This window comes from Channa argus, chromosome 7 (genome assembly GCF_033026475.1).
Source record: "Channa argus isolate prfri chromosome 7, Channa argus male v1.0, whole genome shotgun sequence".
Lineage (NCBI taxonomy): Eukaryota > Metazoa > Chordata > Actinopteri > Anabantiformes > Channidae > Channa > Channa argus.
The window spans coordinates 13,480,724-13,507,109 of NC_090203.1; the positions used below are offsets into that span (position 1 = coordinate 13,480,724).

The 26,386-nt window shown below is 39.9% G+C and overlaps 1 protein-coding gene across 4 annotated transcripts; it reads left to right on the forward strand.

The window, feature by feature from the left end:
* Positions 1 to 2,789: 2,789 nt before the first annotated feature.
* On the forward strand, positions 2,790 to 26,109 carry zgc:158766 (uncharacterized protein LOC100009641 homolog). Of its 4 annotated transcripts, none has more exons than XM_067511241.1 (24): positions 2,795 to 3,035; positions 7,999 to 8,196; positions 9,234 to 10,473; positions 14,031 to 14,234; positions 14,391 to 14,514; positions 14,783 to 14,876; positions 15,403 to 15,489; positions 15,718 to 15,834; positions 16,146 to 16,244; positions 16,486 to 16,628; positions 16,721 to 16,859; positions 16,956 to 17,078; positions 17,200 to 17,364; positions 17,573 to 18,444; positions 19,129 to 19,378; positions 19,663 to 19,752; positions 20,162 to 20,386; positions 20,598 to 20,768; positions 20,868 to 21,045; positions 21,182 to 21,298; positions 21,639 to 21,917; positions 22,269 to 22,477; positions 24,697 to 24,766; positions 25,780 to 26,109. In XM_067511241.1, exons 1-23 carry the CDS (start codon positions 2,985 to 2,987, stop codon positions 24,739 to 24,741), a joined length of 5,220 nt encoding a protein of 1,739 aa, XP_067367342.1. In that variant the 5' UTR covers positions 2,795 to 2,984; the 3' UTR covers positions 24,742 to 24,766; positions 25,780 to 26,109. The 4 variants fall into 4 exon arrangements, with proteins under 4 accessions (XP_067367345.1, XP_067367342.1, XP_067367344.1 ...); XM_067511243.1 differs by having other exon boundaries at positions 17,672 to 18,444; XM_067511242.1 differs by lacking the exon at positions 24,697 to 24,766.
* The last annotated feature ends 277 nt before the right edge of the window (positions 26,110 to 26,386 follow it).

A 26,386-nucleotide genomic window follows, 5' to 3' on the forward strand; every position in this document is an offset into this window, starting at 1 on the left:
CTGAGACTGCCCTATCTGTTATTTCAGATCACATAAATATTGTTTACCAGAAGAGGCCTGCGTAAATGAGTCTATTTTAAACCTTATAGATGCCAATGGGAAATAACAGGAAAAGTTTAATTTTTCTAGTTGTACTAACATAGTGTTAATGGAGCAGAGGCATCTCAGTCCAGAACTTGCCCTTTATTTGGATACTGTAAATAAGATAGATACAGATGGATTAATTTTTTAACACAGGGTCATCACCACTGTGGCATAAATGCCCCTGAATTTAAAACTTGGATACCATGTTGTTTATTCTTTGTCCTAGTGTACCAGGCCATGACCCTGAACTAAATCATCAATGCAAACACACAGAGAAGCCTCCTTCAACGGCCACAGAGCCTTGAAATCTACACTAATATGGGACATAAAGTTTAAAAAAACCAAAGGGGCAGCAAGTTTAAAACTGTGTTTATCATAAAACAATTTCTTCTGCTTCAGACGATTTTAATTTTTCTACCTTTATTACTGCATTAATATATATATGTTAGGAAAAAAATCTAATCTAATCTTGCAGCCTAACACTGCATGAGAGATGATGGAGGTAAAAGATGATGTTTTTGAGACAAGCCTTTCATTTGGTGGATTTATTGAATTTGATAATTTTTAAATGTAAAACTGAGGTATGAGAGAATAAATATTTATTGTATGTAGAGTAAACAGCAGGAAGTTTTTACCTACATCTATGCTGTGGCCATTAAATAAATAAAAGAAGAAAAAAAGTCTTCCTCCTGTAGGAAGAAGACTTGGTATGTGCACCGCAAGGACAAAAAACAACATAGACATCCTGTATTATATTTTTAAATTCTATTTGTATTCTGTTTGTATTTGTATTCTATTTGTTTTGGTACAATTATGGTCAATTCCCACTAATGCATGTAATTCACATTTAGATCTAAAAACTCATCAATGACATAAGTATAGTTTTTTACACTCAGAGGAATCGTGGAATAACTGGCTATTGGGCTGATCAGTACTGAAAACTACAATTACATTTGTAAATATAACACTGTGAAACACTTTTTTACAGAATCATCAGTGTTGGATTTCCTGCAAGTGTTTTAAGACTTTAAAATGTAAGATTTTGGAGCACAGTTAAGTTTCGTCTGGCGGCCCTGATAGCCAAGGGGTTAAGATGTTGACTGTGGACCACAACATTCCCAGTGTGAGTACAGGACCTTTGTTGCTGTTATTCCCCCTCATTTCCTGTCATCTCTATACTGTCAACTTGGGAAAATACTCCCATGTGTCCATGACTGACATAGCTACAGCCCCAATTTCTTTGCCCGAAATTATACTGGAGGTCAGACTAAAATGGACTTCAGCGGGCATCCTGCTGGCCCAGTTGGCTGATGTGCTTCCCTTTTGCACATGTGCCGACATGGTACTGTTGACCCATTTTGCCGTAATTTCAACCCAATTAGATAAGTGAAAATTAAAAAGAAGGAAAAGAAGAAAAAAATGTAAGAGACATAAAAGAAAAAACCTGCCCTCACTGACACTGAAACCAGCCCACTGGAAAAGGCTAAGGCAGCAGAAATTATAGGGTCAGCCATGTTAGAGAGGAAGAGTGTATATTTGCATTGTGCATATGTGTTTATATACCAGATTATACAGTAGATATACACTACAACTAAATGTAGATCAGCTGTATATATAACAATGTGTACAGTTAGTGGTCTATTTTGTCATTTCTCACATTTCTATGCTTATTTTTATGACAACCCCTTCCCAGAAGTGGAAAATGTGCATTTATTTTTTTGATAATATTATTTGTGTGTGTGCTGTGTAGCTGCAGCCAGTGACTGTGTCTGATTGTCTCTGCTGTCATTTTGATGTTTAACTCTAATGACATCTGACAGGAATCTAGGGCCTCACTCTTAAGTATAAACCAACCTAAGAGCATCTCATCTTTACTATTTTCTTCGGTTTACAAAGGCTGGCTTAATATAACCCTTATATTTTCACGCATGGCATGGTCTTTACAAAAAACTTTTCCTGAACAAGGATTTCCTGTGTTTAGGAAACGTTAGGAAGGAGCTACTGTTTGTCACTTTGAGGCATTCCTGTTGTAAAAAGCTTTTACCTCTCCTCTGCATTTGTGTCTTATTGAAAGTTTTCCTGTAATGCTTGTCAGATGCCTTTATGAAAGAGTGTTAATTTAACAATAATTCTAACTACTGCTATAACTGACATTATTTTAAGAAATCATACATAAAAAAATATTCAGTCTGTTCTTGGATCCATCTTCTGTAAGAGGAAGATATCCCACATGTGCCAGAGGGTTGTAATGACCAGTTAAAAGATTGGGTTTTCCCCTGACAATATTTAAGTGGAAAACCATTGTAGTGAGTGACCTGAGCCACCGATCCTCTGCTGATGTCTTCCTTTCTTTTTCGTTTTGAAAGGCAGTAGAATAAGCTGAAACCCTAGTCCATTTGTAGTGCCAGGACAAAGGGACACTATTGTGGCTGTAGGGGTGGAGGGGAGCTGCCAATGCAGGTAAAGGTACAAGGGGTCAAGGGGCAGAGAGGAGTTAGTCAGAGTTTGACCACGCTGGGTGGAGTTTTGGAGCGTCTGGGATGTGCAAGTCAGGTAGTGTTTTTTTTCTGGATGATGTGCCCAAAGTTGCAGCAGTGTGCGTTTCTAAAGCTGGAAGAGGCTTCAGTAACAGAGTAGTAGCAGGGCGGGGGAGGTTATGTTGGAGGGAGGGAGGATGAGTGAGTGAAGGGGAAGCCACCACACTGCCTCTCTCACGCTCTGACAGGAGTTTAGTCTGCTTCCAGCTGCCGCCACCACAGACACTCAAAGACTGGGAAGAACAGCATTGAGTTACAGCACTGACAGAGTGGATTTTACTTGGGATTCTAGTGCTCGGAGTTGATTACCTTTATTTGTTTGTTGAAGTTTGGGATTATTTGTCTAAATGCAGTCTGGAGAAAATGCACTCCAGAGCAAAGTCGCGGAGTTGTGACAACTACCTGAGTATTAAGGTATGAGCTTGAAATGTGTTTTTAAATAATGTTTAGTGGGACTTTTTGGAAATAGTCACACTATCTCATACTTATGTCTATACTTTTTACTTTTTTCTGATTTGAAAATGGCTCCTTGGGAACCTTTAGCAACTGTGTTTTGTTTTTTTATTTAGCTGATTCAGCAGCATGGATATGTTTAATGCCTTACTTTGGAGATAACTTATATTTAGACTTCTCTCCCTTGAGCCAAAACAAAGAAGGTAGCTTTTGTACATGCATGAAGTGAAAGAGATCGGGGGGGACTGTGTACGCTGATTGTTCAACCAACTCGCACACACACACACAGACAAACGCACACATTTCTTAGTTTTCATCCTGTTCCTAGCATTCCCTTGTTTTATGTTGTTAATTTTTCATTACAGTAACATAATATATTACTAAACATTTGTAAGTGCTACAGTGAGCCTATTTGTGTCCTCTTTGTTCACTTCGAAGGGCAGTGGGAGCATATTTCTTAATTAGTTGTTCTCAGCATATTTTTTCCATTTGTTGGCAATTACAGCTAAATACAATAAAGCTCTTCAGTAATTAAAGACCAATTAGGGGTGCAGTGTTTTCCGGGGAATAAACACTGGAATTAGACAGTAAAATTCATAAATGACATGTATTTCAAGTGTTTTTTTTTTGTTTTGTTTTTTTGTTTTTTTTACCTATAGCAGACTCGTAACTGAATAAAAAGAATGGAAACAAGATTTGCCTTATATGCTGTTTATCATGACTAGGGTGAATGAAGTACACAAGTTTCTACCCTTTCTGATAAGTCACGTTCTTTTATCATCCTACAACTTGTTTTTGGAATGCACTCACTCTATATTTACCCTGCAGAGGTATCAGCAGACTTTGTTATTCTCGTTTGTCTCTGTTGTCAGAGCTCATCATTGGTCTGTTCGGTTCGAGGACTTTTGTGAAATTTCTTCTTTGCGTTGTTTTTATATAGGTCAAATCAAATATGCAAATTTATGTGTCCGTATATTTGTTCTGTACATATATGTGTAAAGGCTGTGTGAGGTCTGTCAGGGCTGTTTAGAAACAATAGCCTGTCAATGTTGTGTACATCCTGCGGGTCAGAGTCATTACTGACAGTATAAGTCAAGTCTTTCTGATAACTAACACAGGGGCCTGTAAAATTTTCCCCCACTACTTCATCAAGCTCATTTTTTTTGGTCCTAATTAAAACAGAAAATATTACGGCTACCAATGATTATTTTAGCTTTTACTCTTTGTTTTTTAATGGTGCAACATGAAAACTCATAATCATCATCATCTGTAGACTTTGATTATTGTCGATCTGTTGGCACCTAATAGCACCAGATGTGTGTGCCATTCAGGGTTAAAGTTTATCTGCTGAGCTAACATTTATAAAAGTGTCATTTTATAATGCACATTATTATGCAATTGTCTAAGGAAGGGTGTGCTGTCTGGTCTGCACACACAGACAAAAGCTACAGTATGTGTCTTTGTGTCTGATATATATGTGATATTGTGTTTGTCTGTGTTTGTGTTTGGGTTCAAGTTCAATTCAGTTCTACAGTTAGATATGTCAAATAAAAGCAGATGTAAGACTAAATATCTGCAAACTTCAAATATCTCCCAGGAGTTTTATTTTAATGCAATGGTTTGTCATTATGTGGCATCAATTAACTCTTCTTGAAATAACTAAAATAGGATTATAGATGTATTAGAAGAATGAACAGATCTTTTCTCTATCTTTATTTCCCACAGCCTCTCTTCTCCTCTCCTCTCATAAGATAGGATTTCTATTGGCACACATCAAAAGCTGAATCACACTGGAGACTCAATGGTAAGGTCTCACTAGGCCCTTTGTTGGGGTCCTGGCACCTGGCAGCGGGGCAGGTCTGAGCAACCTGTGGCCTTTGTCAGTCAGCTGCCTTTCGGGCTGATAGCAGGTTGGTTAGAGAGCAGCCTGTATGGGGGCTCCGTGGCTCTCCTGTTACACTCCTCTGGTGGCTTCATGCTCCACTGGAGGCCTGGTAGGCAGTGCCTTTTGTGTCCCTGACCCATTAAATGTGTCAGTAACTACCTCGCATTCACTCTCTGTCTGTCTCTGTCTCTCACTTTTTCTTCCTCTGTGATGCACCCCTTCTTGCTTTCTTTGCCCATAACTTTTTGGTTCCTTTTTCCACTATTTCTCTGTCACGCAAGTTTGAAAACTAGAAACTTTAAAAATGCCCAGACAATACAACATTTCATCATGTGTGATCACAGCTGGTAGCCACATTGCAACATTTGCCCGCAAAGCTCTTGAGCAGCAGAACCCCCATCACTCAGTCTGCTACCTGCCGTTTGCACCTCTTGAACAGCTGGTTTACTGACAACAAAGTGTCCCACCTGGAGCTTGCCATTAAATACCACCTCGGTCCTGCATTGCACAGACAGCGCATTGAAAAACTGGCATCAGAAAGGGTGGGACTTCCCATCCTACTCCTGTACTGGTTGAGCGTCTGAGGCTAGACATACACAAACGTACACACTGCATTCCTCTGTGGCTCGGTGCAGATGGGAAGCTCAGCTCTGGTGGGTCTCAGTCAATGCTGAGACATGTTAAATATAAGCCATACTATAAACACTTTTTTAAATTAAAAAAAGGCTCCTGACAATATACAGCCGTAATTAATTATCTAAACGTTGATTATGTGACATGAATTTGCCACTAGTCTGAGTGTAAACACTGTTATAAAGCTATAATGCAATCTTCGCATGCATTTTGCACTGGTTTACATTGACAGCCAATCCAGTGCAATAGGTTTAATACTGTTTGATTTAAAGAACATCTACTATGTTAAGTAATTGTTCTTCAAACCAATACAGCACTTTTGTCACTACCACCTTTTTCTGGCTTGGGAACCTGTAGACAAACTTGCTGGTCCATCGTAACTCACTAGGGAGAGCTTTCCTCCCATTGTTAGCTTTCCACCAATAAAGAACTATGTTATTCTTCTCCTCCCGGGTGCAACAGTGACTAATGCCCAGAGACATGTTTGTCTCTCTAAAATTAGGCTGACTGCTAATGGAGGTGGGCTGTTTGTTTCAGGACACCAACACTATACAGTGCACACCACTTAGTGAAGCGGAGTGCACAATGAGCGCCTTGTAGTAGAATGGTGGCATGTGTACCAATGCTGTACTCGCTCTTCTCTTAATTGATGTTGCTGAGCTGCTTAGATCATTAGATGCTGGAATGGGTGGAACATAGGCTGCCTGACAAGCTAAATTCATGCCTTGACTTTTACACATTGTTTTTTTACAAAATTCATTGTCATGTAAATGCAGCTTAGATGTGCAAGTGAAAGTCAATTGTGAAGAACTGCATCCTCAGTCGCCACGTTCTTCAATGTGGTAAACAGTTGTCATAGTGTGGGACTTTCCCTGGCATCACTATCCAGCTGTTTGGTTATCGCTGGAGGCAGATGTCTCTATTCCACTGTTGTGTTCCACTCGGGAAGGGGAGATAGCAGAGGGGTGTTTGGCTTTGGCTCTCACCACTGAGAGGAAGGTCATAGCCAGAATTGTGAACATAGTGTGAACCACCAGACCAGGTCAACCTCGTCCAAGACTGCTGTAGTCCCACATGTCCTCTCTGATTCCCTGACAAGTTGTAGTTAACAGTGTCAGACATGTCATCCGGTCTGCTGGGGACACATGCTGACCCAGGTTATGTAGGGGTCAGCGATGGCATGATTGTTATTACAGGATACCATTGCACCATCCTGGCCAGAAGTGGACTGCAGTCTGGATTTCACAGTTTAGCTGTTTGTGTCCATGGGCAGTGATGTCACTTCTACCAGGTGTTTCCCCTCTCTATGATGGAAGGACAGTCACAGCTGACATTTCCTTTCATGTTCAAACTTCCTGAAAGTCTGGCTAAGGGGGGTTGTTCTCTTAAAATCTTTTAATTATGCAAGAACTGTATTGTAATGTGTTTATCAAGTGGCAATTATGTACAATAAGCTGAGGCATTGTATTTTTGTAGTTGTGCAAGAGTTGTTTGATATTTTGCAGATGCAAACAATTTGCATTTCAATCTGTCTACAGCAGTGGTTACTAATTTCGCACTGGAATTCCCCAGTAGGGTCCCAGGAAGAATCTTAGACAATTAATTTTTCATGTACTTTTTTTATTTCCCACATCTGAAAACCTTTAAATGAAACAAACAACCCACTTGGGTTGCTCACAAAAATGTCCAGACTAAGACTGTAACCTGTGAGGCATCTCAAAGAGACAATGCTTTGTTTCATGGTGTCAAAAATGTAGTAAAACGATTATCCCACAGAAATCAATTAGATCACCTTGAGAAGATCTTTTATTCTGCTGTTCATATTCTGGCAAAATTTAGCACAGGGAAATGTTAATTTTTGATGCCTTTATAAAGAATTATTATGCTTTTTTTTTTTTTTCACTTTTATGGGGGCCCAAGCCAAAAAATATTACAAACCACTCGTCTAAGCTCACGTCAAGATGTTGAGAGTAGCGTAACAGTGGGATTCTAATGTTTTGATATATGTTGAGAAAAATTGCCTTTGATATGGCCTTGCAATATTTTTAACAGTATTACAAGCTTAATTTGTAAAATTAACATCCTAAATTTTTATTTATCTTTTTGTCCTTTCGGCTTCCCGTGAGTTCAGGGTCATCATAGCGGATCATTGTCCGCATGTTGATTTGGCAGTTTTTACAACGGATGCCTTTTCTGACGCAACCCTCCCCAATTTCTACCAGGCTTGGACCGGCAATGCACAGCTGGGAAGGGGAATGGGCTGTTAGGGGTTCAGTGTCTTGCCCAGAGACACTTCGACATATTACAGGGATCAAACCACTGACCCTGTGGTCAACAACTCTCTTTACCAACTGTGCTACAGCCGCCCCTTATTAGCCATCCTAAAATGTCTCTTCTTTTCCTTAGGACGCTGAATCTTTGGATAATTGTATCCAGAGCACCTTGTCAGCCCTGTACCGCCCCTTTACTGACACTGCTGCCACCGTCCTGTGGCAGCTCTTCAGCGTGGTGGAGAGGCAGTATCGAGGAGACGGCCTCCGCTGCCTAATTGACTTCTTACTTCCTGCCAAGAGGATCCTGCAGATTATCCAGCAAGAAACCTGTGTGCGTAGTTGGTATCATTGACATGGCATGTGAGGGTAAACTTGGGAACCCAACAATGCTTACTATGATTTGTTTCTGAATTTCTTATGGGGCCACAAGGGGTCACAGATTTACCTGGGTTCATCTCATTCTAGCTATTTGTATGGACAAAAAGCTGGGAAAGGAACCTCAGGGATGAGATGAGGAGAAAATACAATAAAGGCACAAACAAAACAGGGTTTACAGCATCAGACTACATTCACTTCACTCAGATGTTTTTTTTCCTAAACACATCTTCAAAAATAAGTAACGCAGTGATAACACAAAATATTTGTGTTGACAAAAAATGGGAGAGCAGTGTTGCTGAGTGTGAATTATCTTTGCTGAGTGGGAAGGCACTGAGACAAAGTTGAATATTGTTCCAAAAACAAGCTGAAAAGCAGCCATCCTTCTCTGAATAGGGAAACAGAGGGAAACTGTATTCTGCCTGAGAAGCTGCTTTAGACTATTGGGTCCAAAGTGAAACTTTGTATTTTCTTTCACAGCCTTTGATTCCGATGACCAAAGAACTGAAACTTTATTCCTCTGTTGATTACACTGTGACAATAGCCATAGAGAAATAGCTTCACCTAAGCTAAGCCCCTGAGAACAGCCTGCTTAGTATCTGAGAGGCTTTGTATTGTAGGCAATATGAGAGGCTTCAGAATAAGATCAAATCCTCCGTCTTTGCCTCAACATTTATAAGAGATGAAAAAAGCTACCCCTTTGAGTGCTGTGTCTTTGATTCCTCTCAGGGTCTGTTTTTATACTGTTGGGTTAAAGATTTATCTTGCAGCTGCAGCGAAACCAGGCCTGATCAGACAGGTTTTCTTCTTTAGTGGAATGATCTCTGACAGTGAGTCATTCAGGGTGTCCCCTGAAAACATCTTCTCTATTAAAGTTAAACATGTGTTTAGAAAAAGCTTTGCAGTTCATGTCATACCACAGCTCAACCATGACACACAGATGGTAATAATGTTTTTGGGAACTGACTAGCTGACTTTTCTCTTTTCTCTCAGGTCAGGTTCAGAGGACTGCTATTCTATCATGATGGGTGGCCTCTCTGCATCCATGAGAAAGTCGTCTTGCAGCTCGCCCCCTTGCACAAGGTTCGGCTAAGACAAGGAGACTTCTATCTCCAGATCGTCCCTTTAGGCCGCAAGACTGCCAAGCTAGTGATAAAATGTTTGTCGCCCAGTGGGCAGGCGATTGCAGAAATCCCCATTGCAGAGAGCCTGTATGGCAGCATCTTCACAGCTGAGTTCTTGCAGAATGTAATACGTGACCAGAACCTGCATCCTCTACAGAACTGTCTGCTCACCACTGGTACTGCTGTGTACAGGACGCCGTGGAAGAACGTGGTCAATCCAGTGTTTATTAGCAGCACGTCGGACGCCATCATGCAAGCACGTTGCAGCAGAGGTGGCTTTCGAGCTCATCTCAGCACCTGCAGCACTAGTGGATCCACAGGGACCTTGGACAGTCACCGTAGCTCCAGAGAGTCCTTGCACTCTCAGGGCGCTGACTCCATCTTCTCTGAGCCCACGTCACCAAGCAGAAATAATACGGACCCTGGCAGCGAGAGTCATCATGTCAGTGCACCAGACGCTACTATGCCAATCATTAAGATTGAAAGATCCACAGAAGAGAGTGGGACAGGACAGTGGGGGGAGGACACTGGTAGGAGAGAAAAAGGACCAGGGCCCAAAACCCTTTCTTCTTGTACAGACCTCAGCAACCCAGGCGCTCGACGCCGCATCCCTAAAGACTCTGCTGCCTTTGAGAGCAGGAGACTTTTCAGGAAATCTTACATGGAGGCTCTGCAAAACCCCATGAGCCTTGGGTCTAGCTCTGAGTCCATCCTGGAGGAAAACCCAGAGCACAATGCTGGCCTAAGAGAGAGGACTGTGACACCAGGCAGCAGCCCCGACACCCGGAGCTCCTCCAGAGAACACTTATCTCGTAAGCTGGGAAGCCGGGGCTGGCTCAGCAGCGACGACTCCAGACCCAGCACACCTTTTCTTTACTTACAGAGGGGGATACGGAGTGCAGAAAGGCGAGCAGAACGACGTTCAAAGTCATTAGAGAGGACTAACAAAGCAAGCCAGGTAAAAGGCCACAGGGAACGATCCTCTTCAGGTGGCTCAGCTAACATCTCACCTAAAAAGCTAATGAACGGCTACACTCTTCATTTTGGGAAGTTTGATGTGGAGGCAGCATTTCCTGGTTCTGAGAGGAGAAGCAGCAAAGATGAGTCAGGTGTGTGATACTGAACAACTTTTTGCTGTGTTATTAAATATAAAAGCGCAGTATGTAACTGTCAGACATTTTTTATAGAAATATCTCTATGCTCTATCTTTGAGAGAGAATCTCAAAGAATCTGTTGCTTTTCTAACCAGGCAAGTTTTACACTTTCATAAGAACTACTACTGTAGCACCGGGCAGAGCGTGGTGGAGCATGGTAGAGCTTAGAGCTGGGAGGAGCAGATTGGATTGATTTCAAGTCTAATGGAATATTGTAGATTTAGGTTACAGGTAATCATACTGTATTACAGGCAAATACCTTATTTGTTTGATTTACCAAACTTATGTCTCCATGTTCCAGTACAACTACAGTTTGACCTATGACATACTGAGCAGCCCCACTGCAGAAGTTTGAAACAAGAGCCTTGCTCAAGGGAACTGCAATGATGTTGACAAAGAAGGGACACACACCGTTTTGTACTAGTCCTTACCATATTCAATACTGTCAGTCTGGAGAGTTAACCATGGACTTTCAGCTCACAAGCTTGCTTCTGTGATTATAAGGCCCCACGTACTTGTAATTGTATTTTATGTATATAATTCAATTGATTGCTTTTGGGCACATTCTTCTACTCCTCTACATTTCAGGTAGAAAATTCTTTTTTTATATACCTACACATAGTTTACACCTATAGTTACTAGTTGCTTTGAAGAAGAAGAGTCATAGTACTAAATAAATGACCACTTTTTTAAAAATGTGACACATTGTTATAGATTAAGCTAACAATAACAAGATTTTCCTGTTATTATCACAATTCGTATAAAAACACCATAACCAATAATGAGTTTGTCATAAGACCTTTTGCCTGCGTACCCTTACTAAAAACAAGGCAACACTGATGTATAATGTGATGAATAATGTATTTTATGTTTTACCTTGGGCCCATATACAAGTTTCCATAAGTATTTACACTAAAGTGTTTATTATTCCATAGCTGCATAGCTGTTTTTTCCGTGTTTTATTGAGATTTGCTAAAAACTAAAGTTCTCACCTGATACACAGAATTACTGAGCCTTTTTTATGGAGTATAGAATAATGCAAACCTCTTTAATCATAATATTTTTTCCTTCATTGCAGATTACATTGAACCATTTTACTCACATATATGAATGGAATCTGGGAAGCAGTAGCACAGTTGCAGTAACATGCTCTCACAGAATCCTCTTCAGTGTTGTCTTAATTGATTTTGGCTAAAAAAAAATTTCAAAGTAGTACTTATATATCGCACACTGAACTGCAGACTTTGCAGTTGGTGGACAACCTGCTCTACCCCCTGAGTCAGAGCTGTCCCATGTTTAGCTCCAGTAGTGGTTGAAACATCACACTATGACTCTTCATTTATCACTTATCAAATAATACAACCTGAGGGTGTGAAAACCTAGTTTCACTTTTAATAGCTAGAGCATAGTGGTTTCTCAGAGGGCGTCTAATCATGCCCTGCAGCACGAATGGTTACAACAGTTAATCAGGCTGGAGTTGGAGTCTGAGTTGAGACAACTTATATCTCTGAAGCATTATTTCTGACATTGGTAAGCTATTGCTTTTCTAAGCTTACCCTCTGTGTTCTTTGGCATGTTCAGTGGACAGGTATGGCCCTACCCTGGAAACAGAGCTTTAGTCACAAGCCTGTGTTTTCTTTACCACTGTCAGTCTGTTTTGTAGTGTGGTGGTTCATACTGGGTAGCACAGGAAAGCAGCAATGTGAAAGTACCACCTAGGGAGTTATGCTGTTTTTAGACAACCCGGCTTCTTCCGTGAATTGAAATGTGAGGTAGTTTATTAAAAATTTCTGAATGCTTACCCTCAAAAGCACAGGATCATAGCTGAAGCTGTGTGGCCTGTTGTCTTTTTTTAACTCAATAAAATATTTATTGACATTTTTAAAGAGGACACTACACACAGCACAAGTACAGTAGTTAAATCACATCATTGTTGTTGAGATTGCCTCAGAGGGGATTGTATTACAGCTGTTGCAAAGCAGGTTTCCCACAATGACATTTCAAAGGCAACAAAGGATTGTGGAAACCCTGTAAACCAACCACGGGGACCCCAGCTTACCACAATGAGATGACCCTACACTGTTTTTGGGGCTGGGGGTTGATCTGATCCCAGATGGGTTTCCGAATTTACAAAAGTGTCCTTTGTAAACCAATCACAAGAGGCCCACAAGAAAAAAGGCCTTTCAAAATATCCCTGTCTAGTTGGAGAGCCCATTCACTCCAGAAACACGAAACCTAACTTACATTGACTCATACCACCTAGACAAAATACTACAGACTACTACAGTGACTAAGGTTGAATTACTCGTGATATGAATCAGCAAACTCTGCAATATCAAATCACGTGCTGTGTTATTTCTGTGATCAGTAGTAGTAGCAGCAACCAGTGCAGACTGCTTGATGACTTTAAAATGCATATTGCATTAGATTCAAACACAAAAAAACTGACAGGGAGGCTTTATTTTAGAATAACAGCCAAGTCACACAGTTGCACAGTAAATGTACTAACTGTTTAAAAAACAATAGAGGTTGAGGTGGGAGGGTCTACTGTCCCAGGACAAAGCAGGACAATGCAAGAAGCCTCAAACTGTTTAAAAAGACAACACACAATGGTGTCCATCAGACACAGATCCTCAGTCACAGATATATCAGCTAACTTGGTTGGAACCCTGACCTATCAAGACTTTATTAAAAAATTAAAATAACCTGTGACTGTGTTCCCTCTTTTTTCTATAATACTTTCAGAATTTAAAGAATACAAAATAAAAGCCTCAACTATGGTGTGTGTGTGTGTGTGCGTGTGTGTGTGCGTGTTTGTATTTAGATGAGACACATCCTGAGTCCATTGTCACAATTTATGACTTTTACATCAACAGTCCAATTTCAGCAATATTCAGTTCAGTATCAAAGATGATGGACAGAAGCCTGGGGTAAGACATACTGAACCCAAGTAACATGGGGCATTTTAGCTTGACATATGTCGAATGAAATATTTGTTGCCATTAATGTTCCGCTGATCAACTAATCAATTATACTGTTTACTGAATCCATTTTACCCCAGCTGTTGGGTCCATGGCCAGTATCCAGGAGGGCTCACAGGCAGATAGTGTATTCTGTGTAAGGATTTGTCTTACTGCCCCGTGGATACAGAATAAACAGCTGTATCACTTGTCAGAGCACCTTTCCTATAAACAGAACCCTTGAGGCATGGAGAGGTGAAGAGGAGGAGGTGATGATAAGAGAGTCTAGTAACACCACAGTTATTAGACTTTTTATACAGGGCTGACTAAACACCTGGTCTTGACGAGTCAGTGTGAACTCACTACTAGAGCTCACCTACCTCACCACTAATAAACACTTGTTTTATGCAGAAAACAGTGAAGTGTAAGGAGACTTCAAATTTCAGTTTGATTGTATGGTGTTTTTTTTTTTTTTTGTATCTGTGCTGCTCAGTAAAAATAACTTAGGGGACACAGATGTGATAGATTGTCAATGAATCATTGTTTCTACAGGACAACACGATGACAGCATCGGCAACGACAGCAGGCGGCGCAGGCATAGTGTTGAAGAGTCACACAGTCCTAAAGCCGTCAATGGAACTGCCATCAGGCTGACCTCAGTATCAAGTTCATCCTTTGAAAGTAATTCAGCCCTCCCCAAACTGATGTCAGAGGTCAATCAAGAGCTGCTTGCATCGGGTGCAGTGATCATGCCCGGTAGGGACGAGGGATTGTGTCTGTTACTAGCAACATCAGCTAGTTTCCACCTTAGAATGGCCTATTGTGAAATTGTTTTGTGTGTCAGTAGACATATCACCATGTTGTGTCTTTGAGCATCAAACATCGACCTATTGTTGGCCTTCACTCTTCCAGGAAACAGGGATCGCAGTGGGCGAGCAGTGCTGCAGGTGTGCACGAGAGCTCAGGTGTGGGCAGATAAGAGTTGCACTGTCAATGACCTCACCTGTTTACTGGGCTACTACTATTCCATGCTGCGGTAAGTCACACACACTTACTGTAAGTTTAATGTTTGTCTGTGTTAAAAAAACTCCAGTAACTTTCTCACCTGACAGTTATGAGGTGAAGATAACTGCTGTCGCAATCAGAATTTATCAGCATGTTCTGTCACACTGTCTATGTTGTTTCGTGCTTACAGGCAAATAAAAAAAGCCCTTATTCAGTTGGGTATGGACCTAAATTGGAAGTTTGAAAGTATCAAACTACCCATCTATGACAGTGCACTGACTTTAACACACTGGTTTTAGGAAAGAAAGACGGGATCCAGGTCTAACTGTTGTAATAGACAGCAGAAGGCAGCAGCCTGTTCCAGCTCTGTTGTCATCTCTGTCTGAATTGCAGGTGAGTTAGCCCACAGTGGAAAATATGTAATTACCCTCCAACACAGCCGAAGACTTTTCTGGCCCTGCTAAATCTTTGTTTTTTCTGAGCTGTAATGCCACGTCTCTCTTAAAGTTATTTCACTGTGACATTCCTTACGTATCTCCTATTGTTCTCCCTCACAGTCTATGACACACTTTGTTTTTCTTAAAAAAGGGCACACCTTATATTTGTAGTGACTACACTTCCAAGACATTTTTCTGGAAACGGGTGGCCTCAGGGCTCGTGTGGAGAAGCCTGTGCTTACTTGTCTGTTTTTAACCACTCGCTCGGAGCGGGTTGAATGTAGCTGTCTTGCAAGAGACATATCATCATGTTGATGAGTTGCTCCCTGATGTAAGGCCGATAATTCTGTAAACCACAACGCTTACATTAGAAGTGTCTTTGATACATATTTTACATTTAGCTGTTCATGTAACAATTACATGTGTGTATATATTTTCCACTTTGATTGACAATAAAAACAGCATGTGAATTTTTTTTTCAGGCTTTAGAACCAAATGCATTTTACTCAGTTCTGTTCCTGGTGGAAAAGGAGACGGCGGCCAAACCTGAGAGAGACATTAATGTGCAGGTAAATAATAACTTTTCCTCAGTTGGATATGAGCCATTTTAGAAAAAGTATGTTTTTATGTTTTAGTTGATAGACCTAAAGAGGTTTTATTAGGCCTTCACAAAGGTTCATATTGAATAAACCCACTTGTTACTTAGTTTAGATCTGTAGCCCTACAGGCCTTGATGACAGAGATTGGAGAGACACACTGACAGAGTGTGTTTGTGTTTTTTATTTTTCTTGCCCCAGACTGAGACCTTGTCTTCTCTGAAGGCACTGCTGAAGCACATCGACCAAACCCAGCTCACACGAGACCTTGAGGGCACCTTCCATTACGACCACAACCATTGGATCCTCTTCAGACAGGTGGGGGGTGTGGATGTGCTGTAGCCAGCATTACAAACATGTTGCATATGTCGGCTTATAAGAGCTTGGTTAAGGTGGAAAATACTTTTCAGAAAATGTAAAGAAATTATACTAATTCCTGTTCTGCCAAATCCATATATAATTATATATAAAAATGGACAAATATTATTTTTGGACTTAAACCTCATATTTTACACATGGATTAGGGGAATTGTTTTCACTTTTCTTACTGTAAATTGTGATGTTGAGCCACTCCAGTATTTGGGGATATTTCAGTTTTGTCACTCTACATCTCTGTCTTTCTGTCACAGAAAATTGAACCGTTTGCCAGCAGCTGTACTGCAGCCATCGCCTCCCTTCAAGAGTCTATCAGAACACTAAACAACCCCGGCAACCTGAAGACCTCTGAGGTCAGACTCGACCCCTGCAGGCAGTCTGGCCACCTGATTTATGTGTCTCCACTGACACACAATAGTTCTCTGCTTGATCCTTTACTTTCTAGCTGTAGTAAAATGTTTAGGAGTTTGTTTTATGGTTAACTTCCATGATCTCTCTAAGCCCAACAGGTTTTTAAGTTAAAAAGACAGATATTGCACATTTGTATTTAGATTTTGCAGTATTCATTTATTTCATGTTTGTGGTTGGACTTAGGAGGTGTTGAAGATAATGAAACAGCAGAGACATCTCATGAAGTGTGTACTAGATGACACTCGGCTAAACAGACTGCGTCTGGAGGGAGGAACTGTCCTCGCCCGAATCAGGAAGGAAGAGGCTTGTGAGAATGAAAACTACAGGTACTTCAGGAAAATTGCGAGGACTTACACTCAGTGATCATATAAGCAGTACGAAACGTTTTTAATCCCTTTTGTTTTCTTTGTTTATGAAGGGATGCTGTTGAAATGTTAAATGCACTATATAACCAAGTAGATGAAGAGGTTCATAAGCTTGTGATCCTGTCCAACAAGTCTCAGAAACAGTTAGAGAGCTTGCTGGAGGTGTTCAAGTTCGAGGAGCAGACAGAAGAGGTGACCTTTATTTCTGTTATCTGCGCTGAAGATTTTCTCTACTCTCTCAGGAAATTGGACTCTAAACAGATCAGCAATGCTCCATTCTTTTTTCAGATCAAACTGTGGTTTAGTGTAGAGGGAGAAAAACAACTCACACCTCTGGAATCACTTAGTCTGTCTGTTGTTAACATCAAGGAGATGAGAGAGAACTTGGAGCAGTTTCTAAAGGAGACAGTAGTGAGTAGCAACACAGCACATTTCCACAGCTATTTTTCAACTTGCTGAATATCAGCTTTGAGGTCGAATTTTAAGATGACACTCAATGCTAAATAAATGTATCTTGCCTTAATCCTGGCAGCATCAGCAAAGGCACGGCATACAGCTTGTGAAAAATTGTCCGGAGTCCCTTCCAGACTCTGTTCTGCTTGACTTTAAGCAACATCTGGGGTCTATCCTAAGCAGAGTGGAGCAGAGGAAGGCTCAATTAGACATCCTAACCAACCTGTATGAGTTCTATGAGTCAGTAAGTATTTATCAATGTTTGTTTTGAGTCAGTAGTGTTACAGAAATGACAACTGTATATGCTTTATTTCACGGTGCTTTAAAGATGTTTGTCACAAAAGACAAATCTTAAAACTGTTTCCTAAACGCTGAATTCCAAAGCCATATTATCAATTCTTTGTATGTATCATATGATACAAACTATTTTATCCACTCCTTAACATCTTTAGGTGAACCAGTGGATGCACCACTGCAGGGATTATTTTTGTCATTTAAGCTTGGACAGTGCAGATGTCTCACTTTCGCCATCTGTGGTGCAAATCCTGCAGGATTACTACACTGAGGCATCAAAATTCTCCACGGACAACTTCACCACCCTCAATGACATGGTGATCTCACTGGAGAGCCCTCAGCAGGTGCAGCAGTGGAACATGGTGTGGCACAAATGTCAACAGACAAAACAGCAGCTGGAAGAGACTTTGGCTCGTGCCATGACTGCATCACAGAACTACACAGCTGTTGATTCAGCAGCTTCCTTTAAGCGAGCAGAAGGTCAGATCACCACAACAGAACTGCATGGAGCCAATGGTTGTGCACTTTCACCTGGGGGCATTACACCGTTAACTTTGAAGGACATTAACCCTCATTCTGCTGGGCCTTTCTCCCAAAGCCCCTCCAATTCAATCTCCTCCTCCTCACACTTCACTTTTTCCCCCGACTGTGACAACAAACTAAGGCAGAGTCCGTGTATGTTTGATGACACAGACAGCGACTGCACCATCGATTCGACCGTTTCCTGTCACTCTGAACCAGTGTACACTGGAGCAGCCCACCTCCGAAAGCAGCCAATGAAGAAAATCATGAAGAAGACCATGAGCTATGAGCTGACAACAAGAGAGAGCGGTCATTCAGATGTCAGTCATATTCATGGCTACACAGGTGTGTACATCAAGGGTTTGGAGGTGGCTAATAATGTGTCTGCAGAGAAGAAGCTGCAGAGACCAGACGTGACAAGCCCCGCATTAGGGCGCAGCCGCAGCATGTCTACACCCTCCAGGATCCAAAGCAGACGCAGTGATGTAGAAGGCAAGAAACAGAGCAGGTGAGGAAGAGAACTATAGATACTAAAAACCAAACACGTATGGTAAGCAACAGAAAACAGTAGCCTATGCATGTATAGACAATGGGATAAGTACCAGAAACACTAAACACTACTCATTGCCAGCTGGGGATATTTGTTGTAAAAAAATAAAAACACTGACAGATATGGTTTGGTTATGGCTTTAGTTAGAGTCTTTTACTTGCATTTATTTAATCTAACTCAAAACCGAATATGCAAGTTAGGTACAGGGGAGGCAAAAATTTAAGTTGAGGAGAAAACATCAAAGTAAAGTCTTATCTGAAGAAATATAAAGTTCAAGTCGAAGAAAGAGCAGAAAGGACGTTTTATAAAAAAAAAGGTATAGGTGCATAGGAAGGTGCAGAAGATTTCTGTTTTCATCGATTTTTTGAATATTGGGAGTGAGTTTGCTGAGCGTGCAGAGTGATAATGTATTGTAGGCTGTGTACTAATGAGAGCCACAAATAAAAGTTACTTATTAAAAACAATAACATACTAGCTTTCTAAATTAAGAGGAGACAGTCGGCAAATTCACATTTTAGACCCTAACTTGCTGATGTTTGGAATGTTTGCTTGATAAATCACTTGAGTGATGAATTGATCATTTAAATTGTTTTTATACCTATATACTAGAAATGTCATCAGAAATGTCTTTGTATTTACCAGTAAAGTCCAGCACATCATGGATGAGATGATTTCCACAGAGAGGGAGTATGTTCGTTCTCTCAGCTACATCACTGAGCACTATTTCCCCGAAATGGAGCGTCTGGACTTGCCTCAGGATCTGCGGGGGAAGCACAGCATAATTTTTGGGAATGTGGAGAAACTCTGGGACTTCCACAGTCACTATTTCCTGAAGGAGCTGGAGTCGTGTGCCCACTCCCCTCTGTCCATCAGTAGCTGTTTTCTTAGACACGTGAGTTCATAAAGTCAGTCAGTGTTCCCTAAAAGAGCAAACTGTGTAGTTCCTGACTTTTCAGATGTTTACAGTGCAGTGACATCGTTTCATTATGATAGAGTTTGTGTACCCAGCTATTCTAACCTATTCACACACCTGTCAGCAGCATAATGAGTATAACTGATTGTACAACCCATGCATTTGAAATCAGCAAAAGCTGAATAGTGCTGGGTAAAGCATACTGAAACACTGGAATGCTCCTTACTGTGGTCAGTGTTGTAACTTGTTAATCTTGTGTGCAGGAGGATCAGTTTGGAATGTATGCTCTCTACAGCAAGAATAAGCCGCAGTCCGACGCTCTGCTCAGCAGCCATGGGAACGAGTTCTTTAAGGTGCGTCTGGAAACTCTCACTCTACGTTCTTCGCAGTGACAAGTATGCAGGTCAAAATATCATTTATGATAGGTGCAACACTATCTTAAATAATTTTTTACATAAAAGACTAATTGTAAAACTTGACCAATACACTGACATGTCAGTGTATATCAGTGATTTTAGCATAGATTTATAGGCAAGAACCAGTAAGAAACATCAAAAAACATGTAAAACAACCACATCTCTGGCGTTTCTAAGCATTTGCAACAGCTTATAACCATTGTGTTCTGATAAGAATGGGTTCATTCATAGATAAATACACTACACCATAGTTGTTTTTACCAAGAGGGTACAGAAAATTGAATGCTTTTATGAATTTTAATTGGTTTATCGAAAAACTTCAATAGTCATCTCTGTGTCTGTCCAGAATAAACAGGTAGAGCTCGGGGACAAAATGGACCTGGCGTCTTACTTGCTGAAGCCCATTCAGAGAATGAGTAAATATGCACTGTTGCTCAAAGACCTGATCAGAGAGTGCAGTCAGTCCCAGGAGCAGGAGCTGAGTGACCTCCGCACTGCAGAGGAGATGGTCAAGTTTCAGCTTCGCCATGGCAATGATTTGCTAGCTATGGATGCCATACGAGGCTGTGATGTAAGTAGTAAAACATGAGCACAGGGCTATGTGTTGTCAGCATAACAGCCAAATACTACTTGCTGTAAGATAAAGATAAAGAAGTCTGTTTAAAAAAGGGTAATTCCAGCTATTTTTATGTGAGTATGAATACAGTAGAGTGAGGTCAGAATCCCACCAGGAATTGTATTGTTCTCTCTGACGCACGTTAATGGTTGTGTTTCCTTTCCAGGTGAACCTAAAAGAACAGGGTCAACTCCGTTGCCAGGATGAGTTCATAGTCTGGTGTGGACGGAGGAAATACCTCCGCCACGTTTTCTTGTTTGAAGACCTCATCCTTTTTAGCAAGACCAAGAAGATAGAAGGAGGATATGATATTTACATCTATAAACAGTCCTTTAAAGTAAGAATGTATCATTTGAAAATGATTTGTAGTAGTTTTTATTTTGCTTGTATAATGATGAGGATGAAATGTATAATGATTTTCCTAATTATTATTTAGACAGCAGAGATAGGTATGACTGAAAATGTTGGCGACAGTGGCCTGCGTTTTGAGATTTGGTTCCGTCGGAGGAAGTCACAGGACACGTTTATACTTCAAACCAGCTCTGCAGAGGTCAAGGCTGTGTGGACAGCAATTATTGGCAAGATCCTGTGGAGACAGGCACTTAGAAACAGAGGTGAGTTTTTGTCTGAGGTCATAGTTTTGAACAAACTCTCCCCTGTGCATTTAAAAATAGTGTAGTGACATTCAGACCTTATTATTGCCTTGGTGATACACTTTTTGTCATTAAGAATAGTTTTTGGGGATTCCAGAGTTGCGTATGCAGGAGATGGTCTCTATGGGGATTGGGAGCAAACCTTTCATGGACATCAAGCCTAGCGATGCAGCCATCAGTGACAGAGCCATTGACTATATTATGAAAGGCTCAGGTGAGCAGCTTTTGGACACTTTTTGTGTGTTAATGTGTTTCCTCCTGTTTCCTCTGGCCTTTCTACTTTATCCAGTTTGTTTTTATCAGTATGGATGTATAAGTGACTTACTCGTGATTATGCGGTTTAAAAACAAAAGTTTGGCCTTCAAAGATGTTTTGATGGTAATTGTACTTTGAGGGTGTTGTTAAGTAAATAACCCAGATGTAATCTAAAACGTACTTTACATCACTCTCTTTCATGGTTTACCAGAGAAGCTGTCATCATTTTCAACCACAGAGATTTTGCTACATTCCTGTCACTGTTCCTCACGGATCACTGTGTCTTCCTCTGCCGACAGAGTCCCGAACAAGAGCTTCCATTGCAGTCCCCTCGTTTGAACACTCCACTTCATTCAAGAGACCTCACTCCACCATCTCCAACAGCAGCACCTCCTCCTCCAGCAGCCAGTCGTCCTCCTCCCTGCTGGGCTCGCTCAATCTCCACCTCTACTCCTCACCATCTCATCCACACACACATCCCCACCCAGCAGCCAGTGTTCCCTCCTTTGGCCAGTGGCCATATGACTGCATAGAGGAAGATGAGCTAGAGCAGGACACAGGAAGTCAGCCTTCCATGAGTGAGTGGATGTTTTAGCAGTTGTGTAACCCATAAGTCAGCCATTATATTTGTAATAACAATAACAATAATAACAATATGTGTATATTATAAGGCTTAAGGTAACAGTATGAAGCCCTTTGACAAAGGTAGATTGCTATCAGCCATATTGTCCTTGTTTGCTGCTACCACTAGGTGTCGTTAGAGTATCTTAGTAGAATCTCTGAAAACATAAAAGCCTTAACAAATTTACCACCTGTTTCCAAAATGTCTTACGCTCTCAAACTGCATCAATAGGACACTAAATAATTTGTATCTTCCTTGACTTGTTGTTATAATATTACCTCATCTTTCTGTGTGTGTTGTTTGATAGTCACTGAGAGCTCAGAGACATCGTCCCAGTGCACCTCCAGCGACAGTCTAACTGCCCTGAGTAGCCTTACTATACCTGGAAACTCCAGCATCGTCATGGAAAGCGAGTCCTCCTCTTTCCTGTGCCCCTCTACACCTCCCACCTCCATAGAGTCTCCTTCGATCTTCCACAAAGATGAAGACCTCCAAGGCAAAAAGTTCATCACAGCAGTGAGTGTTTGATTATGCTCCTTTTTATCTTCTTAAACAGACCTGATGTTCTTCTGTTACTGGCTTCACAGTTTCAGGAGTATTTTCAGAATTATTAAACAGCGTAGCATTGCTGTGGCAACAGCTATTTTTATGGGTGACTCTATCTCAAGTGCTGTGTTACGTAAGCTGAGCTTTATATGGAGGTATGAATTTGTAACCCCAGAACATTTCAAATGATTTTTTCCTAAATATGCTACTTCATGTTTTTCTTAAATGTTAATAGTGTGAAGGACCACATGAAGTACTTTTTATCCTGTTTATGTGTTGTTTTGTTTATTCAATTTTATTTATTTTTTAATCAAAGAGATGTAATCTACATAGAAGTGTATTGTGGTTATGTTTCCACGTTCATCTCTATATTGCTGATGTGATATTTGTCACATCTAGTAAGAATTAAATTATGAGATCATTGAAATTATTGTATCATCATATTATACTATATTCTTTCTTATTGATCCTGTGCATCTCCTTAAGCTTGTCCAATAGCATTGAAAATTAAGCACGTTTATTAGGTACCTCCAGTTAAAACTAATGCAGTCTAATACAACAGTCTTGCATTAAAATCATACTGTGGTTATTTTTTAGTGAGGGGTTGATTCAATTGTATAATCATTTTGGATGGAGTAGTTTTAGTGCTGTTGAATTGTATTGCATGTTACTGTCCAATTAATTACATTAATTAATAAACACTTTAAATATAAATAATAAATATAGCACTGCTGTTGTCTCACTTAGTTTTAGATGGTGTACTTAATAAACTGGTAAGAGGGTGTATATTGCCCTGTTCCCAGAGTCACAGTGTTATAGTCTGTCTTTTGTATAAATATGCATTTTAAATATTTGTATTCATCACAGTTCTTTGCTCTATTTGGATAAATGTGTACATCTTGATGCCCTAAATGTAGTATATTACATAAAAAGTTATCATGTTTAATTTTTCAAGATGTGAAGAAGACCCATTGATACAGAAACAAAGAAGTAATAAAACATAAGCTCATATTATATCTTCTGCATGTAGTTTTTGCATTCAGTCTTCAACTTCAAACAAGGACAATTAAGTTTAGAGAGAATGATTACAGAACAATGTTAGCACTGTGAAATACATTAGTGATTATAGGCCTCAAGAAGCCAAAAACTAGGAATAAATAATTAGATTTTAAAGCCTTAATTTAAACATGATTATTGATGTGAAATTTCAATCTATGTAAGAAAGGGACAGATAGAAAAAATTGAAAAATCTGCACCTGTCATTTATTTACCGAAACTTGTTATCTACAACCCAATTTTCAAAAACAGAATGCAATGATTTGCAAATCTCATCAACCCATATTTTATTCATACATAAACAACATCAGATGTTGAAACTGAGACAATTTACCATTCCATGGAAAATTTTAGCTCATTTTGAATTTGATGGGAGCTACACATCTCAATAAAAGTTGGAAGAGGGTGATGTTTACCATTGTGTAGCATCCCCTCCCCCTTTAACTTCCCAGACGTCTGTAAGCGCCATTTTAAATGAGTTATATGGCTTCCTCTTTACACGATACAGCTTTAACTTACATTTGTGGATTGCACGGTGATTTGTGGAAGTGTTCCTGAGCCCATGCAGTGATGTCCAGTAGAGAATCATGACTGTTTTTAATGCAGTGCCGTCTGAGGCCCTGAAGATCACAGGCATTCAGTTTTGACATTTTTTCTGAAATTGTTCCATAGTTATTAGGCAGTTTGTCACAGATTGGTGAACCTCTGCCCATCCTTAAATTTGAGAGGCTCTGCCTCTCTGAAATGCTCCTTTTATACCCAGTCATGTTACTGACCTGTTGCCAATTAATCAAATTAGTTCTCAAATGCTCCTCCATTTGTTTTTGATTCGCGGCATTTAATTTTCCAGCCTTTTGTTGGCCCTATTCCAACTTTTTTGATATGTGTTGCTTTAATCAAATTCAAAATGAGCTATTATTTTCAATGAAATTGAGGTTGGAATTGGCGCTGTACAAAAAACATTACATAACATTTGTTTTTTTATTTTCATCCACACATTATCTATATAAGAACCTGACATTCAAATATATTTGAGGTTAAATTTCAGACTATCAGAATTCAAAGGACAATGGTAGATAACAGTTGCAGCTTCAGCTTTATTCACTACCTTTTTGCTGTTTTGTTTTTACCAGAGCGCAACTTCTCATTTAGCAGTAGGTCTCTCTACTGTGGTCTGACTCAGAGCTGAGGGGTTTTAGCTCAGTAAGTAACTTGGGTCACAAGAATGAACCTCTGTTTTGTTGCTTTCACAAACTTCATTAACAACTGTGAGATGTGAATACTAATCTATGTGGAAATATGCTATACATTGGTGCATGTGTTGCATGGCAGTATGTCCTAATGGACTCAGAGGGCTCTTGTTCTGATGTGTGGTTTGTTTTGTAAGATGTTTCCCTCTGGGTTTTTTCCTCCTGCCATTTTCCTCTGTGCATCTTTTTCACACAAGGGTTAAATTTCTCTCATTAAATACCACTTTCTTAGGAGTTTTAAGTATGTTTGAATGCATGCATGCTTTGTTACAGTCTTTGTTTTGTGGCTCTGGAATGAATTTACGTACTCGAGTTTATGATTCTTGACAAACTATTTCATTTGTGATTTTCAAACTTCACATTTGACATTTATGTGCATCATTACAATTTGCAAAAACTTTACAATGTAAAAAGAATTATTAAATTGGGCAACCTAATTACCTAATAACATGATAAAAGGGCATGTAAAATCATTCAAATTTTATCACGCACTTTTAGCTGCTACTTAGCATCAAAATTATAACCCAGGAGGCCAAAGAGTAAAGCCACGTTTCATTTTAGATGCAAGTTTTATAGCTTTCTGAGTAAAATAATGTCCCTAAAATTACTTTTAGACAAACATTTTGTATTCATTTTGCAAGCTTTCCCCTCTAGTAAATTTTAAATCATTATGTATAAAATTATAGTAACGTTTAGACATGAACTTTGAAATAAGCAGGAAATGCACACATTGTATTTATAGTATTGCTTTAGCACTTTATTTCTTTCCCTTTCTGATGTAAGTAAGTGCCAAAGCAGAGCGGCTAAAAACACACTTATAATATGTATTTTTTTAAGATAATAACTTTGTTATGAGACATTCTAAACTTTGCATGCTGACCCTGCTGGGAGGTTGTTTGAGTGCATTATATGTAGAAAATATGCTTTTCTAAATCCCCTTTCTTATTTTTCCTTCTTTCTTTATAGCTGTGAAAGCCTCACACTGACTGCTACTGCTACTCCTACATTTAGCAGGACAACGAGAGGAAAATAAGATGAGCGCGCTTCGGAGCACAAAGATCTTTAAATTCATTAGTGATATCGCAAATTGGAAATGTACACCTTTACACTGTCATGATGGTACATCAGCGATTTGTTTTAATGAACTATGTATGAATCAGTGTTTATATTTTAGATGAGTATTTTTATATGTTTTACAAAAACAAACATAGATCAGTCCAGACAATGTCTTATTTCTTTTGTTGCCAATCCTGCTTTATGACAAGTTTGTACAGATAATTAAAATGTTTAAAAGATGGTTGCTTTCAATTCTTTGTTATAGAAGAGATGACTGCAGAGGGCACAAACAAAAAACACGTCTCTAATACACAAATAATTCATGTTAAGTAAAAGTCTGTGAAAGGTACACAAAGTGTGCAGCTGAAAAAAGTTGCAGATATTTCCACTGATACCAAAGCGCAAGTGTAAAACCACACACAGAGACCCTTGCAGATAGAGGCAGACCTGCGCCATATGACCCACTACTACCGTTACACACAGAGATGCAGAGGTTTGAGAGGATAAAAAGCGTTTT

Bases quoted from the DNA above. Each gene is read 5' to 3' on its own strand.
- zgc:158766 (XM_067511241.1), top strand. From the start codon at position 2,985: ATGCACTCCAGAGCAAAGTCGCGGAGTTGTGACAACTACCTGAGTATT. The intron at 10,474-14,030 runs GTGTGTGATACT...TTGTTTCTACAG, and splicing joins AAGCAGCAAAGATGAGTCAG to GACAACACGATGACAGCATC. The intron at 15,490-15,717 runs GTAAATAATAAC...TTCTTGCCCCAG, and splicing joins AGAGAGACATTAATGTGCAG to ACTGAGACCTTGTCTTCTCT.